This window comes from Sturnira hondurensis, unplaced genomic scaffold (genome assembly GCF_014824575.4).
Source record: "Sturnira hondurensis isolate 20B ecotype Veracruz unplaced genomic scaffold, ASM1482457v3 Scaffold0011512, whole genome shotgun sequence".
In the NCBI taxonomy this organism is placed as follows: domain Eukaryota; kingdom Metazoa; phylum Chordata; class Mammalia; order Chiroptera; family Phyllostomidae; genus Sturnira; species Sturnira hondurensis.
In genome coordinates this window covers 80,719-99,128 of record NW_028084143.1, presented here as the reverse complement: position 1 = coordinate 99,128, position 18,410 = coordinate 80,719, and the positions used below count along the sequence as shown (strand labels likewise).

Genomic DNA, 18,410 nt, shown 5'->3' with positions numbered 1-18,410 from the left:
AACAGCCAAACGCGGTGAGTGGACCCTGAGACAGCCAGGCACATGTAAAAAGCGGACCTGGGGAATTTCAGCATGGACCAGTCTTGGATGATGCGGAGAACTTGTCAAGGCTTTTTAAGGTGTGCAAATTGCATGGTGATGATGCTAAAAATAGGCCTATCTGCTAGAGATAACTACAGATGAAAGGAACCGCATTTCTGAGATCTGTTATTAAGTAATTCAGAAAAAGAAGTATGTGTTGGGGAATGTACGGAAAAGGTTACAAGGTGGTAATTAATTATCGAGGCTGGGTACAAGGAGCTGGGACCACCTGGGGAATTTTTACAAACACTGACGTTCTGTGCCGCCGCCACCCCATATTCTCCTAACTTAGCTGCTCTACTGAGCTGCCTGGTCATCGAAATGTTGGAGCTCCCCCGGGGATTGTGACGTGTGGCAAAGTTTGAGAAGCACAGGTGGAGGGCTCATGGGAACCAAGATTGTTCTTTATACTGAAGTGTTTGATTAAAACTTTGTAGAATAAAAAGTTAAAGTAACCCTGGGTAAAGCCCTCGCCTTGGTTCTTTTAAGCATTCCCCAGGTGATGAACCTTACCAGCAGATCCCAGCAGGTAACGTGAAACCTGAAGCGCCTGCTGTCTAATATTCCTCCATGAGAGAAACAAGCTGAGCACCCCCAGGGGATTTAGGGAGGAAAAGTGCAGGTGAGGGAGAGAAACCATCAAGTTGCATCATCTCGAGGCCGTTTGTGACCACCCTATAGGTCTAATAAGTGACTCTTTCTCAGGAAGTTCTTTGTAAAGCCCACCTCTAAGTGCTGGGTGGCCTGGAGAAAACCCCGCCTCCTGATTGACGCTCGAGGCCTGCTAGCCTCTCTCAGATCAGCAACATCAGTCAACGCATGTGCTGTACTGCCCACTATGGGCGGCCCTCCTGGAGCTTACAGTCCAGGAAGACAGGCCCCAACCAGTCACACACGTGTTCCAATGACACAGAGGAACCACAGGGAGCTCTAGCTGGTGGACTTGGGGAGCACAGAGCCTTGGCTTAGCATGTGCCCTAAAGCACCTGGCAGACACACCTTAGAAAGTGCCAACAGGACCGGCCTCATCATTCGAGGCCCCCAGCGCAAACGAGAAGTACAGGCTCTTTGTGCAAACATTATGAAGAGTCAAGATGGTGACTGCGGAGAGTTAAATCAGGCGTGGGTGCCTGCTGGGGCAGGGGGCCCTCTGCACCTGCCCGGAAGATACCCCCGGGGGTCGCCCTGGGGCGGAGTTAACGGGTCCCAGGATGCACTTCATTCAGCTTCACTTTGGTGACCCCATGACAGTAAACTGGCAGCTCCAAGGAGCTCCCTCCCCTTCGCTGGAGCAACACAGCTTGCTGCAGGTATCTGGGTCAGTGTCAGGGGTTCACAAAACGCAAAGGCAGGTGGAAAGAGGGTACAGAGACTCCTCTGACTCTATGGGCCAGGGTGGAGGGGACCTGAAATCACACATGCGGGAGGACCACCCCGTCACCCTCCACGAAGACACTGCGTGTACACAGAGGAGGGCTGTTGGGACAATGCACTGCCGAGACTTGAGCACTGCCCCCCTCAGCCACCATCCTCCAGTCACAGACACCAGGCCGGGCCTCTCTGAGGCCTGTCTTCACCGTGACTGTTGGCAGGTTGTCCCCTGTACGCTCCTGAGAGGGGACTCAGGGGAGGTGGACTCCCGTCTCTGGGACCGAGGACATGCACTCCCCCCCACCCCGTGCACTCACGGCTGGCGTTCTCCAGCCGGACCAGGCAGTTGAGGAAGTCATCGAAGCCCAGCTGGAGCCCCTCGTCCGCGTACCTGAGAACGACCAGCTGCAGGAGGCGACTGCTCAGCTGAAAGCCTGTGGGGGGCAGACGGGGGACAACCTGTGGCTGAGTCTCGTGGGTGCCATGTCGTGGGTGCCGTGTCGGGTCAGCTGAGTGGTGGGCTACCGAAAGGGAGCCCCAGATGTGGTCTGACTGCAGTGTGACCCCGTTGTTGGGGGGGGCGGTGCAGGGGAAGTCACAGCTGCACCTTCTGAGTTTGACGAGTTCAGGGTCTTGGCTTGGATGCCAACATGGCCCATCGTGCCTTGCTGACTGCCCAGGAAGCCTTGTTTGGGGGGACTGAACCCGAGGCAGCGTCTGAGCCCCGCCCCCACTCTCACCAGCCTTCCCTCCAGTTCTGCGTCTGAGCCCACGCCCAGCTGCAGGTGGGCTCCTGCTGTGGATTCCAGCCGTGACACCTGCAGTGAGTGGCAATGTCTCAAGGGCATTTTAGCTCACAGGGGTTGGGGGGGGCTCTAGAAATAGCATTTCCCAAAGAACGCAATAGCTCGGATGGACCTAGGGGACATTAAGCTCCGTGAAATGAGTCAGACAGAGAAAAACAAATGCCACGTGATCCCGCTCACATGTGGGATCTAAGGAATGGAATACGCGGACAAACGGACCGGACTCGCGGGCACAGAGAAGGGGTATTGCTTCACCTGCAGCTCTCAGGGCGGTGCGCAGCTCATAGGAGGACATGGTGCCGGACTTGTCGGCGTCGAACTGGAGGAAAAGGTCCTGCAGGAGCGCAGCGGAGGCAGTGAGGACCCCGGAGTCCCGGAAGGCGCTCCATGGCGGCGAGGGGGGACGGCCAGGGCCGGAGGGGAGGCAGTGGTTGGGGAGCCCCCCCCCCCCCCCCCNAGGTGGGGCCCCCCCCCCCCCCCCCGAGGAAGGTGGGCCCTTTGGTTTTCCTCTCCCTGGGGCAGTTGCACTGAGATACTTCCATGATAGCAGAAGCGAATGCTGGAATCCCACCCCAGCGTCCTCCCGTGGCTCGCTTCTGCTCTGGGACTGCACGGGCCCTAGAGGCCATGCACTCGCCAGGCTACGTACTGTCCACGTCTTCAGTCTGTCCCAGAACACCTTGAATTCTTCGAAGTCTAGCTTCCCGTTGCCACTGGTCTGTGTCGAGCGCATTAAGGAAAACAGGAGCGCGTTTCGGTCTGAGGCTCCTCCTGGGACCTGTGGCTGCCCTGCAGAGCGGAGGGGCAGAGGGCTGGCGAGGGGGACCAGGGGGACACGGGTGCAGGGCTTTGAGGGGGCTGGTTTAGTGATTACACCACGAGTCTCTGAAGAGGGGGCCTGGCAGGGGTGAGATGGCAGTAACACCAAAAGGTTGTAAAAAACCCTTCATTCCCTTGCACAGGACCCCCAAATAACAGCAAGACCCCCAAGTCCCCTCAGAAACACTCCCATCCTTGGACAGTCCGTGTCTTTGACTCTGCCCCCGGTTCTAGCCAGGGGTCTCCCCGGCTTGGTCGCTCCGGTGAAGGAGACCACCCTGCCGGGTGGGGGTGCCACCCTCTAGGACACACTCGGCAGCTGCTTCCACCCAGGCATCGGGAAGGATACGTCCATTAGCGAAATGATGTTTTTACAGGAAATCAGGCTGAGCTGGTCGAATCTGATGCCCTTTTCTGAAAAGACACGTGAAAACGGAGTTCAGATCACTCCTGAAAACATACCTATTTCCACCTGCGGCAAGTCCGACGGTGCGGTCAGATCTGGGGCTCTGGGGTGAGGTGTTGACATGCTCACTCCCTCAGGGTCCCTTAGGAGTGGAAGTTGACATGGCCTTTTGGGGGGAAACATGCAAAATATGAAAAACCCCTTATAAATGGGAATATCCTTCTATCCATGATTGAGTCTTAAGAATCCCAAGCAAAGAACTACCAGTTAAAATGTTTTCCTCAGATTATTTATAATGGCAAAGATTTAGAAATGATATACGTGACCAAGGGAAGGGCAATCAGTTATGCCCACACGATACATTAGCACAGTGTCACCCAATTCCGAAGGATCACGTTGGTGAAGCACATTTAATGACCCGGGAAACTGGAGAAATTCGAACACCCACACACAGCTAGTATGAAATGTGGGAGGGCCGTGGAAAAATACTCCAGCATGTCCTCGAAATATTAAATATATAGTTGCCATATATAGTGAGCCAGCAATCCCCTCAGCGGTACTATTGCCCAGAGAAAGGGGAACGCATACCCACAGGATAACCTGTACACGGGTGTTCGTGGCAGCAAGGTGGCCCCCGCCTGTGCGTGCATTGGCGGAGGGACGCAGGAGCAGAACGCAGTCCACTCAGGGCACTGTTCCCCGGCCATCATACAAAGAGATGAAGCACCAACACACGCCCCAGCGCGGGCCACCCGTGCACATGTCGGCCAGGGGTGTCAAATTCACTTTCACCGGGGGCCCCTGCAGCCTCGCAGTTGCCTTCAAAGGGCCGGATGGAATTTTAGGAATTTAGGGCTGTGGAAATGTAACTGCTCTGTAAGTAGGGCCAAGGAGCTTGGCGCTGGGTGCTGCCGCCAGGTAGAGACAAGGTGCCAGGCCGGATGAAACAAGGTGGGGGGTGGGATTCGGGTCGCAGGCCTCGTGTCTGCCACCTGCGCACTATGTGGAGTGAAAGGAGTGAAAGGAGTGAAAGGAGCCGCCATAATATTTCACAGATCATGTCAGTCCTTTCAGAGCGAAAGCCCGGAACAGGCAGATCTGTAGAAACAGACAGGAGACGAGTGTGTGCCCGGGGGGCTGGGGGAAGCGGCAGCGGGTGTGGGGTCTCTTTCTGGAGTGGGACGAAAGGTCCTAGACCGGCCGTGGTGACGGCGGCACCCCTCCCTGAGCGTGGATACTGTGAGTGAGTGGGGGAAGTATACAGCCTGGGAATTACATCCGGAAGCTGGCATGTTAAAATACAAACTGTGTCTGTAATTGAATACTAAGGGTGTGTGTGTGTGTGTGTGTGTGTGTGTGGACACACACACTATATAGATGATGCACACACAAAGACACACACACATATGTTGTCGTCGATGATGGGTGGCGAGATTATGGGTGATTTTATCTTTGTCGTTAGGCTTTCCTGCACTTTTTAGGATTTGTTGCCATAAACCCGCACCACTTTTGTAATGGGGAAATAAGCAATGGAAGCTCTTCCAGTGTCCAGTGTCAGCCCTGAAAAGCCGGTCGGGGCCTGGGGGCCCGGGGGCCCGGGAGCTGAGACCCAGGTGGGTGCTGTCCCAGGCCCCTCCTAGGCGTCCGGGTCCGGGTGGGGGTGTGGGGTGGGGGGAACTCACTCTTTCGCAGCACAGCGTTGAAAACATACTCCAGCTCTTCTGCGGTGACCTCCATGTCCTGTCGGGAAAGTAAGGCAGTTGCTTGCTGCGGCCCTCGGCAGTGAGTTTTTTTTAATTCTGACCTTGATTTGGCTCAAGTGACAGACCGGCTCTCAGGAGCCTGTGGCAGGCCCGGATGAGTGTCCCCTGTGGCTGCAGCCAACTCAGTTCTCAGGGACCTGAGACCCATCAACCCAGAGAAGGTGGAGAAAACTGAGCCAGGCCAGGCTGCTTCCCGGGCACGGAGCTGAAGTTCCCACAAAATTCTGACGCTGGAGGCCGCGTGGGTCTGAGGCCCCAGTTGCCCAAGTGCAGCAGCGCCCGGAGAACCCTGAAACGCCCACCCCGGGTGCCACTTCCTTCGGGAGGCCTGGCAGTATGGCTCTTGTTTTCAAAACCTCTAGGGTTGAAGTTCAGAACCATGGACCTCGGGCCCTCCTTTAAATCCTGCTACATCTCTCAGCACTCACAGCCCTGAGGAGCTGGTTAGAAATGCGGAGTCCCAGACCTGCCCCCACCTCCCACACTTCCCAGAGGCCCAGGCGGTGGTTATGGGTGCGGCGGTCCAAGTAGCAGGAATTAAGGCCTCCTTTAGCCCAGGGTTTCAAACCAGCGAACCAGCAAGTAACCGGTGGAGCTGTGTTCACTGTAAGTCTGCCCAGGCGACCTCCCCTAGGCTCCTCCCCCAGGCTACTGAGAAAGGTGAGAGTTTGAATTCTCAGTTTCCCTTTCCATCCAAACCCGGATCTCTATTTCTGGTACCTCTGTCCCTCCCCACAACCCCCCTCCCCACCCTCCGCCCCTGGTGGGGGGCACTCACTCACCGGGCTGGTCTTACAGATGGGCCCCAGGCTGGGGCTTTCCCCCACCCTGCCGCCCTCATCTGCTCCCTGTCCCCCACCCCCCTGCCTGTTGTGGTTTGGACAAAGCCCCATGGGTCCCCACCCCAGACCATGGTCCCCAAGTCTCCCTGACTTGTCATGTCAGGCCCGTGTCCCCCAGGTTTAGGTGTCTGTCTCTGACAATTCAGGCGCCCGGTCAGGGATGGGGAGCTAATGTAGTCATTAGCTTGTTGCCATGAATTGGCTCCCAGGCTACAGTTATTTGTGGCTCCAACGAAGAAGCTTGATGGGGACACGGAGGTAGCAGTTTCTCGGAGGATGGAGGCCTGAGCAGAGACAGGGAAAACCCAGCAGGCAAGCAGAGTGACAGAGGACGGGAATGGAGCTGAGAGCAAAGGGACAGACTTTCTTCTTCCCTGGTGGCTCCTGCGACCCTGGGGTTAAGGGACAAAACGCTGGATGGGTTTGGAATTGACCAGTGGCCCGAGCACCACCTTGAAGTAGAGTGGAGAGAGGGCCGTGATTTCTGGGCAGAGTTCAGAGGAGCCGCCCCGGGAAGGTCCCCTGCACTGATCCTCGTCTCGAGGGCGCCCCAGCTCCCTCACCCGAGCGTGATGGGCGCGTGAGAGGTGCTGTGGGGAGGCTGGCTCAGGCTAGTCTCACTGTGGGACTACCCCCGCCCCTCGACACTCAGCCTCTGGGACGTGCCGCTGACTAACACCCCTGTGTTAACCTCACCTCCCCGGCGATGCGTTGGAACAGGGCCCTGAACTGCCGCTGCTCCTCTGTCTCCTGGTCCGGTGGAGTTGGCTTCGGAGGCTGAGAAGGGAACAGAGGAGGGAGCTTGCATGGACCCACCAAACAGGCACTGGCGCCTGGGCTCTCGTAGAAAGAGCCGGAAGGAAGAGGCCTGGGTAGATGGCTGCCACCGGGTGAGGAGTGGGTACCTCCCAGCCGGGTGACAGCGTGCTGCGCAGCGGAGCTCGGAGCTGGCCCTGTGGGCGCACTAGCAGCACCCCATGATTCCTTGTGGGGACTCCTTGGAAGGGCCTTCGGAAGGACCTGTCAGTGACCGCACAGAGGACAGCGCTGAAGGCAGTGGATGCCTGACCGAGTTAGGACCCAGCCGGGGCTGTCTCTGCTCCCAGCGCTTACTCTCTCTCCCCCACTCAGCACCCTCATCTGAATTAGCTGCTAAGTCATCGGCACTGAGGGCTGAGTCTTTGAGGACAGGAGTCTGTTCCTGGCACCAGGCATGCAGCCGGGTGCATGGAAAGAGGAAAAAGCTCAGCAAGTCTTTGGGGAGTTTGTCTTGGTTTGGGGGGGGGCCCATTAATAAGCCGCAGCCCAGAGAGGGCAGCAAGAGCAGCAGGTGAGGTGCCCCCTAAGACCAGATGACTGCTACTCGGGGGGTGCCGGGCTGTTCTGGCTACACCTGAGTTCCTTGGGACAAGTAGAAATCCAGGCCCCACCCCCCAACACGCAACACAGGGAAAGAGTAACATGTTCCCCTACGTCCACAGTGAAAGAATCGGCTGGCCTCTCTCATTTCCTTTTTATTAACTGTTTCTCTTTAATCGACTACATTTTAAAGCTATCCTGTCCCCTCCCGAGGCAGCAGCTGCCTCTCAGAGAGCAGGTGGCGGCCAGCTCACCCCCAGCAGCTTCCTGCTGGGCGCCTCCTGGGTCCTGCTGGGCCATGCCAAGCTAGGAGGTGTCTTGTTTTCCAGGAGGGAAGGATCCAGGTGCTTACCTGATCCCAGGTAACCACTCCCCGAACTTCTGAGTTTTGTGTGACGCTTTGGTTGCGAGGACAGGCTCCAGGACAGCCACCGAGCCCCACCCTCCAGAGTATCGTGAGAAGGCTCACCTCAGGAAGCTCAAGGTCCACGTCGCCATCCAGGTCCCTGTGCAGGCAGAAAACAGGCTGACTCGAGGGTGCATCCGCTTCCCCATTAGGGTCTGCGGCACCGAAGGGCCCGGAGGGGCTGGCCGGTTCCGTCCCACCCGAGCCCCACTTTGCAGTGTGTTGACTTTTCGCAGGGTCCGTGGAGCCCAGGCACCAGCCCTCCCCACGTCACTCGGAGCCTGCCCAGCAAAAAAACAGGGCGGCAGCTGGGCCTCCCCACAAGGGGAACATGCATGTTCTGGATTTCCGGGAGGAAAAGCTAAGCTGCAGTCATTCTGGTTTCCCGGGCGTGCTTTAACGGGACATTAATGAAGAGTCGTGTAGGACAGCAGAGTCCCCAAGGCCCCGGGAGCCAAGCAGTGTCATCGCGCTCCCTATACACTGCACGTCGCCAGAGGAGACCCGTGGTCATTGGAGACAGCCGTGTAGCCACGGAGGGTTGAACATTCGTGGGGGAATTTTAAAGATGGTAGAGCAAACTGGGTGGGAATAAGAAAGAGCGCGTCTGAAACGCCCCTCCCCAGGCAGTAGGTCCCTGACCCCACTGCGAGGTGGGCTGGGGCGCGTGCGTGGATGTGCTCTGCCTGCGGAAATTGCTGGAAATGCCTTTGTGCACTGCTCTCATGGTCAGGAGAAAGCAGTATGGAAAGCAGGGGAGCTGAGAGGATGAGCGGGCTTCAGCTTTTGTCGATCCTGGAAACGTCTGGAGGAAGGATTCCAGTCTAGCAGAGCAAAACCTGGCGCACGCCCAGAGAAAGTCTGCTAGAAACTCAAAAGCAAGACCTGGCTGGTGCGGCTCAGTGGACTGAGTGCCGGCCTGCAAACCAAAGGGTCACTGGTTTGATTCCCAGTCAAGGCACATGCCTGGGTTGCAGGCCAGGTCCCAGGGGCGGCGAGAGCGAGAGGCAACCACACATCGATGTTTCTTTCCCTCTTTTTCTTCCTCCCTTCCTCTCTCTCTAAAAATAAATAAATAAAATCTTAAAAAAAACTGGAAGGGAGCACAAAAAAGCAAATGCTGGGACGGAGGCGGGGTGACCTTCCCATGCTCCGCATCCCTGGAGCGCAGGACGGCGCCAGTCAGAATACTTTTATTGTGGGACGAGCTGATTCCGTGCTCAATATCACAGCAGTTGAAAGTGCTTGTCCAGGAAGCGTGATTGGAGAGTTAGCTCCGTCACGTGTCAGCTGCCTGCAGAGGACAGACCCACTGATGGGACAGGGAACACCGAGTGCGGGATTGCACAGCCTAGTGCTCTCTCTCGTTCTTGCCACCCACGGAAGTTGCCCATCTGCACGGTTCCCCTCTGGGGTGCTTTCTTGTGCACAGATCCTGGGAAACGCACGCTCGGCTTGTACTAGCGTCTGGGAGAGGCTGGAGGACAATTTTCCAGCCGAGTTTCTAAACATTAAAGACGCCATTGCTTCCACTTAGCTGATGAGAACCAGCCATGCCTTTTGTAATCAGCCTGGGAAACCCAACCAGACTTTACAATCGGAAGTGTTCTGTGTCAGTGCCATCCACCCAGTTCCATCCCACCAAACGGAAGCTGATGCACCCTTGAGTCACCCAGGGCAGGCTGTGCAGCCACGGCCGTCTCTGTCGAGTTGGCTGAGGTTGTCCTTTGTTGGGGAGCGATCTGGCTTAAACACAGAATTCGTCGATTTTACCCTTTTTCGTGATCCCTGCAAGGTCTGCCTTGGACAAAGAAGGGGATTCTCCTATCTTGAACTATTTTGTCTCCTCTGCTACAGAGCAACCAATGGGGAACGGGCAGTAACGGGAATTTTTTTCCCATAGAAGTACGTGATACAAAGTAACTCTGTTAAGACACCACCCAGGAGGTGGAGAATGCCAGGTGTGTCCACTAGGGGGCAGAGTTATTCCAAGTGGGGCGGCAACAACATGTCATTGTCAAAACCCCGTCATTGTGCGCAGAACTCAGTCCAGCATCCCTACCTGTGGCCCCCCCACCGGAAGCATCTGGGTAAAACAATCTGGAAAATGAAGGGCGCAACCCAAGAGGGTCCGCGAGCCCCCTCCTGGGAGCAGCTGGAGAGAGGAACTTTTCAATGGTTTGTTTGAAGGGAGGAGGCGCAGAACCCAAGCGGAAATGGGCAGGGTGGGCTCACAGCCCAGGAGTTTCCTCGTGGCCTCTCCAGGAACGGAGCGAGACGGATTCTTGCACCTGTTACTCACTGGGTGATGGCTTTCTTCTCCGAAAAGATCCTCAGGCAGAAATTGGCTTCCTGATGGGGCTCGAAGGTGCTGGGAATCAGGATGTACTCCCCAGGGGGCAGCTTGAACCTGTCCGAGACTTCTCTCAGGTTGACGAAGGTTTTGCTTTTGGCCCGGGAAGCGTGGTACCTGAAGAAGTCTTTGCTCAGGTGCTCCTCTTTGCCCGGGCACTGCAACGGGAAAGGCACGGGCTGGGGCCTGGCCGCGGGGTCTCGGGCATGGACCCATGGAGGGCCTGAGAATTTAGAACCCCGAGGGTGAGCTCTGAGAGGCAGCTGGCCCCTACCCACCTGGTAAATGGCATAGCCGATGGTCAGCATGTCGGTGCCGAACCTCTTGAGCTTCCTCCGGTCCTTCTGCATCAGAGCCACAAGCAGCGTGCACCCCTCCTGCCCCTCATCCTCCTCGGTCAGGGACAGCTTTATTTGCGGGTTGGTCCAAAAGGTATCTGCCGCACGAAAGAGGCAGATCACTCTTCCCCCTTTTAGAACGAGGTAAAGGCCACACACACACACAGACACACACACACACACACAGAGACACGCACACACAGACACCCCCCCCAAGCAGCTCACCCCATCCTCCCAAACTGGGGCAGACAGTTTCTTCTCTCCCTGTTCCGGTCGCCCTCTCGCCCTACTTTCTAGACCCTGCTGTGAGCAAGCAGTGTTCTTCTGCTCATTTCCACCATCTTTGGAACCATGTCCCTTCTTGGGGGTCTAGTTGGTACGTTTGTGCCACCTGACTTTTCCCTTTCAGCATTTCAGGGGGGAGAGCAGGGCACCCGAGGCTGTGCCCGGCATCCGCCAGGGGGTCGTGCAGGTTGAGGGGAATCGGCCTCCCTCCTGGCTCCGAGGGCGAGCCCCAGCTGATCCAGGCGAGCCAGCTCTCGCCCCGGGAACCGGGACAAAGCGAACCAGCCAGTCTCCAGGCAGGGTTGGTTCGAGGAATTCCCAACTAGAAGGGCGTTGAGGACTTTGGTTTAATGACATTTAGGAGCTCTTGCTGTGACTATCAAGAAAGCCAATGCAGGAGGAAGTGAACAGAGGAAAGAGCGTGGAGCAGAGAATCACACACAGGTCGAAGGCTGCCCTATTCCTCTGAGCTTTGCGGTGATGCAGGTCAACGGCCCTTTTCACTGCAGGACAAGCGTGCACCGTGCACAAGATCACTTGTGATGGAAAATAACCTCAGTGGTAAAACTAGGGTGTTTCCCGGAGCCATTCTGGCCCAGCTTCCTCCCAAGCCTCCTCAGCCCTCTGTCCCGCTCACGCCTGACACCCTGCTATCCAACCCCGCCCGCGGCCAGGGTTTCTCTGGGGTCCTGGCCCTGACCCACTGCCGTCCCCGGGTTGAACTGGCCCCTTGGGGATGCCAGAGTGAGTGGCGGGCAGGCTACCCACCCAGGAAGTTGCGGCAGCCCCCGGCCGTGGAGCCCCGCACCCAGCTTCCTTGGTGGACCGTGACCTCCCACCGGTGTGCAGCGCCGTCCTCCAGGGCGTCGGGCGTGAGGTTGCAGACCTCCACTTTGTCAAAATGGGCCGTAAAGTCGCCGAAAGCCATCCTGCAGGAAGCAGAGGGATACGACGCGGCGGTGACGGCGATGGCGTGACACCGTCATCCACATGCTCCTCTGGTGGACCCTGCCCGCCCTGTCCTCCCGGGACGGAAACTGCAGGTGTGGGGAGACCGAAAATGCACCAGAAAAGTTAAGGAAAGGATTAGAAAAGTAACTTTCAAAAGGGTAAAAATATAGGTGGATTATCTAAGTGCTACAGAGTCAGTGAAGTCCGATGAGGGAGGAGGGTGCAGGGCGGGTGCCAACAGGGGAGGCCTCGCTGACCAGGTGCGGAGACCGAGGACGTTTGTCTGCGTGGGACCTCCCGCACTGGGTTCCTCGCGTCCCCTGCCTCGTTCCTCCTTTCGGCCAGGCCTGAGGGACACAGGGGGCCTCTCAGACTCTGGTTCCTACGTCCTGCTCCTGTCCGACAGTGTGAGGACCTGCCTTGCCAGCCTCTGCACCTTTTCCTGCAAGTTTGGCTGTTTTCCTGCAACTCCCTCACCCAGAGCCTCTGTCCCCCAAATTTAAGGTCAATTTGTCTCTAATGGCCAATTCCACAGCTTGTCCATCTCTCAAATACTCTGCTTCGTTTCCACAATTTTTTCTACTTTCCACTTCATGGTTCCTGAGGCAGATGGCAAAGCCCGCCCCCCAGAACAGGGCTGGGGACGGCACCCCGCCCCCTCCGTCTAAGGCGAGAGGTGAGCCGTGATGTGCCCCGCCTCTGGGTCAAGGCTTTTAGGAAGTGGGGTGTCTTCTCCAATCTCCCCCTTTTCCCCTCTGCTGCTGGCTTCCTGTGGATGACACTGTGATCCCGGGGGTGGCGGAACCACATGGTGAGGAGAGCTCAGATCCCTGAATCACCGCCTGGAGGCGGCTACCACAGAATAAGAGTGGCCTCCTGGACCATTCCAACCAGTGAGAGGTCGGCTGGGTTGTGTTTGCGTCTTCATGCAATTTGAGCGTATTTGTTACAGCAGCTGGTGCTACCCTAGGTCCTTGAAGTATGGAGCTACCGTAACAGTTCTAAATAGGTGACACCCACTTAGCCATTGGGCAGGAGGTGGCAAGGAAGTATTGGAGCTGGAACACAGATATGCATGCTATGGATGGCGAAATAATTGCTAAGTCTGTTATCTGTAAATACACGGAAGACGGAGCAGGTAAGTGCCCCCTGGGCTGTGCCCTGAGGAAAGGATGGAAAGAGCTGAAATATTCATGGCTGCCAGTTTTCGCTAGTTGTATTTAATATGGTGCTACAAGAAAGAGACGATCTTAGACAGGAATAGGCTGGGGTAAGCACAGGACAGCAAAGAGAGCCGGAGGTCGGAGAGTGTGGCTGGGCAGGGTTGGAAGAGCCAGCAGTTTCTGGACCCCACAGGGAGAAATCAGATTGAAAAACACCTTCTGGAACAAAGGCCCACCAAACATTTTTTGTTTAACTTGAGCAAAATAGAATCAGAGGCATAGAAACACGGAACAGACTGACGGGGGTGCAAAGCGGGGGGCCCGGCTGAAAGAAGGTAAAGGCAGCAGACGAAGAACGTCTCTGTGCTTGACCCAGAGCTCGGAGGAGTCGGGGCAGGAACGGGTGCCGGGGGGCCACGGAAACAGCTGTAAAACAATAAAGTGGAATTTTTTGTGAGCAATAAATTAAAGAATCTTCTTATTAAATAAGGAATTTCAGTCTCAATTAGGTGTAGTTCCTTCTCACTTAGGTCTCTGTTTTTAGACGGTCTCGAGGTAGCCGCCTTCCAGGGTCCCTGTCCCCAAAGTGGATGTGCAGGGAGGGATTTGTGAACCCTGGGCCTTCACACTCCCCAGGCCAAGTCGGAGGGCTTGGGGTGGGGTGCTGGAGGCCGGAGGCAGGCTGGAGGGGAGCCCCCCATTCTCTGGATCATTGCAGGTTTCTGAGACCCCAAAAAGCCTGGAGGTGGGGTGAGCTCTCCAAAACATAACATTATTTTCTCTACCAACCTGGGTGCATAGAAGGGGTTTGAGACAGAATTATTTGATTTACACGGATAAACAAAGAACAGGAAAGAAGGAAGGGAGGAAGGAAGGAGGGAGGGTGGGAAGAAGGAAGGGAGGAAGGAAGGAAGGAAGGAAGGAAGGTCTCCTTGTACCCGAGGGCTGTGGGGTCACTCACACTCAGGGGGTTAACGGAAATGCACACAGAGGCAGCACAGTACCAGAACTCTCCGTCGTCGAGAGTGGTGTGGCGCAGGCGCTGTTGCTCAGCTGGGCCGATGGCATGCCACTCAGGGGAGCTGGAAGTGAACACAGTCAGGGTCAGGGTCAGGGTCAGGGTCAGGGTCAGGGTCAGGTCTCGGACAGCAGCCAAACCTCAGCAGCTTCAGGTGGCAGAGTGGCCCGGCCCTGGGAGCTGCGTGTGCGTTTGGAGGGAACAGATCCCGGTCGGTGGCTACTAACTGGGCCCCAGAGATGTGCTGGGGACCCACAGGCTGGCTGGCCGCTGATGGGGAAAGGCCCTGAAGACCACTACCCCCCCCCCCACATGAACCACGATCACAGGACCGTCACAGTGCAGCACAGAGAGCCCGACTGGACGCGCCCAGTGGATTGAAAGGTGTGGCCTGGAGCACAGGTCTGACCCCTCCTCTTTGTTTATAAACTGACCCTTTGAGAAGTGATAATAATGCCTTATGCTCACCCACACTGGGTGTTTGCCTGGCCTCTCTAGGCAGCCGGCGAGGATTCTCGCCCGTCCTATGGACGAGGGGGCTCAGGCGAGCAGCCCCCAAGTCCACTGTGTCTCTGACCCCATGGCTGCCTCCACGCGGGTCAGACTGAGTCACCGACACTGCAGTGCCGTAGCCGTCGTGGCCGCCTCACCCCCCTCGCCCCCCACCGCAGATCTTGACCTGGGGTGGGGCTGCTGGGGAGGAACATCTTTCCTGGTCCCTCATGTCAAGGCTGGGACAGCAGGACTGACCGCTGTCACTCCCTGTCTGAGCCACCAGCTTCTGGGTGCCCACACGCCGCCAAGAAGGGGCTGGGGAGCTGACTGTGCCCTCAAGTCCTGTGCTCGTGACAGGCGGGACCGGAGCGGGGATCAGAGTGGCCCTGTTTCCCCAAAGCTGTGTGGCCCTGGAGGCAAACTTGATTCCCTCCTCGATTCCTGTGAAAACGCACTGTTTTCATTTCCCGCTCTGTGCGCTTCCTGGGAGAAGGCAGAGGTGGCCCCGGCCCCTTGCAGAGCGCGTCCCCTAAAGTGAGGGGTTCTGCAGGCCTGTCTGTGAACGGGATCAGACCCCGTACAGTTGGTTTCAACGTCCCCGCTCTTTCCATTTCCGCCAGGAGAGGCAGGCTGGTCTTTCCCTCCTTTGTCCTTGGTCCCCAAGGTTGTGCTGTGTCCCCAGGCTGGAGCCTGGTTCTCAAAGCCACCGACACCCGGGTGGTTGGTGACCCGGCATCCTTGTCTGAGCCGAGAACCAACTCCGACTCAGTGTCAGCCCAGTACCAGACTAGCTGCAGGCCCCCTCCAGCAGTCACTGGGTGAGGGGGCAGCAGAGGCCCTGGAGGAGGGAGGAGGGAGTGGCAGGGGGGACAGACAGACGGCTCCAGGAGCACGGGGAACCCCCATCCCAGTCACCTGGGCCACTTCCTAAGGATCGAGGAGGGGGCACAGCCAGGAAGGCAGACCCTTCTTTTCACTGAGGACCAGATGCATAGCCCTGGTTAACTGCTCGGTAATGGACGAATTCCCTGTTCCCCTTCCCCTGTCTCTCTGCTGGGCCGCTGGGGACAGGGACCGTTAGAAAGAAGGCTTTGGTGACCTGTGTGGCCATATTTCAGGGACTCTCACACCAAACACACTCCCTGCCGCCCCCACCCACAGCACGCGTGTGCATGCACACCCACAGACGATGCTTCCTGGAGCCCCTCAGCTGAGACATGCGCCTTTCACGGCAGCACCGGGGTGTGGAAGGTCCCCACCGGGGCACATGCTCTCACTGACCGCAACTTCATCAGAGCAAGTTAAAGAGAACAGCTAAGAATGGTCCTTGAGAACCAAGTCGGACAGCAAGGGGGACCTGAAGGCTGAGGTCAGGTGCCGGGAGGCAGGACAGGGCCCTGAATAAGAGCCAGGAGAGAGCTGTAGGCAAATGAACAGCTCCTCCTCCTCCCCCTGCCCAGGCCAGCCTGGCCCCAGGGGACCTGTGAATACCCAGAAGGGGCAATCTGCCCAAAGCGGGGGTGGCGGGACCAACCTGTCGCTCCAGGACCCATTCCACTCTACCTGGCCCCATGGGTTCCGCACTCTGACGAGCTCGGTTCTCCGGCCTCGGAAGTTTACCTGGAAGAGAAAGCACGGACCCCTGAGGAACGGCAAGTTCGTCCCTGAGCTCCAGCAGGGCCTGGTGCTGCCGAGAGCCCTGTGACAACGGCAACACGCCGGAGACGTGTCAGAACTCATCACTTCTTCCCGGGCCCTGAGAACTTTCCAATCCCTGTTGAACGGAACGGCTTGGGTTACCAGCGATGTTATATGAATCACCCCAGGCCGATGATGCTGAATCTGGGAACCAAAGTAGAATCCTGGTGAGCAAGTCATTAGTCCACACGAGTCTTCAAATGCATGCGTTTTCTCTCTAGACTGGTCTCTCCATAGAGGCGGGGGCCAGGTCTTACTCTTCTGTGTGTCCTCAGCACCCAGCACAGTGACTGGAGAGCTCTCATGAACTATCAGTCACGTGCACATGACGACATTTCAGTCACCGACGCACCGCGCACACCAGGTGGGCTGCTGCGCACCTCGGCCCACCCAGGTTGGCGTGAGTGCACTCACTCTGCGATGTTCGCCCAGCACTGAAAGTGCTGCGCTGCACACCTCTCAGAACGGATCTCCCTGAGAACACATCACAGAGTGCTGCGAACGTAGGCATCTCACGACTGTGCCGAATGTCCTCCAGCCTCAGCACCTTACTCACAGACCAGTGATGAGAACATGAACACACACTGGGAATTCACACGACAATAAGCAAAAGGCACTTCCCAGCTCTCTGACTCCCATTAGGCCCCCGATCAGGGGTGATGGGGGATCTCTGCTGTCCACACAGAGAACCCTTGAGCAGAGAAAGAAGATGCATCCACCGTGATTTCTGCCCTGCTCGGCAGCAGCGAACGGACGTGTGCCCTGTGCAGAGATTCTGGAGGGAGGAGGGTGGGCGTAATGCACCAGCTGCCGGACACCCGACTCTCAGAACAGCGTGGCCTCGTGCGCGTGGTGCCAGTTGTATTTTTGATGAGAAAGAGTCCTTTGTCGGTGTGCCCTCTCCGGTGCACTGTTTTGGAGGGTCACTAAGTAACACGAGCAGGGAGGGCAAAGTCCTTGCAGGTGGAGAGAAGAAAGAGCACTTGGACAGAGCGTCATGGGAGATGGAGAGTTTCTTCAGTTACTTGGAAGAGTATTTAGGTCTAACGTTAAAAATCACAGCCTCCTTCAAGGAGTGGGCGGCAAGGCCTGGGGAGAAGGTGGAGGAGAGGAGCCAACGCAAGTGCCTGCAATCCTAAATGCCTTGGGGGGGCATCGCCCACCTCGGCCGCTCTGCTCAGGGTCCCGGTGCGGTGATGAGGGGGGACTGGTGCTTCCTGCTGCATGCTTCACCCCCGCTCACGTGGAGAGTGCTCGAAGCGCGGGCAGCAACAGGCAGAGCCCCGCAGTGCCTGTGCCCTCCACACACTGGTCTGAGACTCGTCCGCAGACTGAGTGCCCCACCACCGGCCTTCGGACCTCACTGGACTGGAGCCTGAGGAGGTGCAGCGGTGGCTTCTTGTCTTCCTCTCTCTCCGTCCTCTGCCCTGCTCGTTCCCATGTGTCCCGAAAGGGGCTCCCTTCCAAACCCGAGCCCTCACCAGGTGGGCCCAGGGATGCGTCCCACCCCAGACAATAGCTGTGGGGAAGAGTCCTTGTGATGACTGGTTGTGTGTGTCCACCTGACTGGGTCGGGGGGACCCTGGTGTTTGGTCATACACGATTCCGGATGCATCTGTGAGGGTGTTTAGGGTGTTTTAGGGTGAGGTTAGCATTTGGTTCAGTGAAGCAGACAGCCGTCCCCACTGTCGCTGGGGCTCGTGCCATCAGCTGAAGGTCAGAATAGAAGAAAAAAGTGGAGAAAGGAGGAATCTGCGGTTTCTGCCTGAGTGCAGGCTGGGACCTTGGTGCCCTTCTGCTGTTGCCTTACAGCGTGGCTTCTCCTGGTTCGTAGGCCTTTCTTTGCACTTGGACTAGAACTACACTACCAGCTTGCCAGCTAACAGATGGCGGATCACAGGACTTCTCAGCCTCCACGAACACGTGAGCCAACTCCTCATAATAAATCTCAACCTCTCTCTCCATTTCTCCCTATGTCTCTCTGTTTCTCTGTCTGTCTGTCTGTCTCTACCTCTAGCCCTGTCTCCTGTCGGTTCTGTTTCGCCAGAGAACCCGGACTCTTACAGGACTGGAACTGGGGAAGAACATAAAAATCCAAGGCCAGGCTCTCACATGGGTCAAGTGAGTCTGGCGCTATGACGGAGGCGCACGCTTCTCTCGTCCCCACCTCGCTGTCCTGCGCCCCAGCCGCCCTTTCATTGAGCCCTGCTCTGCAGCTCCTGGAAGTGGGCTTGAGCTGTCTGTCGCTAAGTGAGC

General features: G+C 57.2%; 1 protein-coding gene across 2 annotated transcripts in view; it reads right to left on the bottom strand.

Moving 5' to 3' along the window:
• The window catches only part of CAPN9 (calpain 9), a 36,290-nt gene that overhangs the window by 3,919 nt on the left and 13,961 nt on the right, over positions 1-18,410 (bottom strand). For both annotated transcript variants that reach the window (XM_037060213.1, XM_037060215.1), the window contains exons 7-18: positions 15,991-16,076; positions 13,948-14,025; positions 11,598-11,758; positions 10,485-10,642; positions 10,156-10,364; positions 7,917-7,953; positions 6,785-6,865; positions 5,166-5,223; positions 3,427-3,491; positions 2,908-2,976; positions 2,514-2,592; positions 1,770-1,886 (exon numbers count right to left, since the gene is read on the bottom strand). In XM_037060213.1, coding sequence (XP_036916108.1) covers positions 1,770-1,886; positions 2,514-2,592; positions 2,908-2,976; positions 3,427-3,491; positions 5,166-5,223; positions 6,785-6,865; positions 7,917-7,953; positions 10,156-10,364; positions 10,485-10,642; positions 11,598-11,758; positions 13,948-14,025; positions 15,991-16,076 — 1,198 coding nt within the window. The remainder of the gene's footprint in view (positions 1-1,769; positions 1,887-2,513; positions 2,593-2,907; positions 2,977-3,426; positions 3,492-5,165; positions 5,224-6,784; positions 6,866-7,916; positions 7,954-10,155; positions 10,365-10,484; positions 10,643-11,597; positions 11,759-13,947; positions 14,026-15,990; positions 16,077-18,410) is intronic.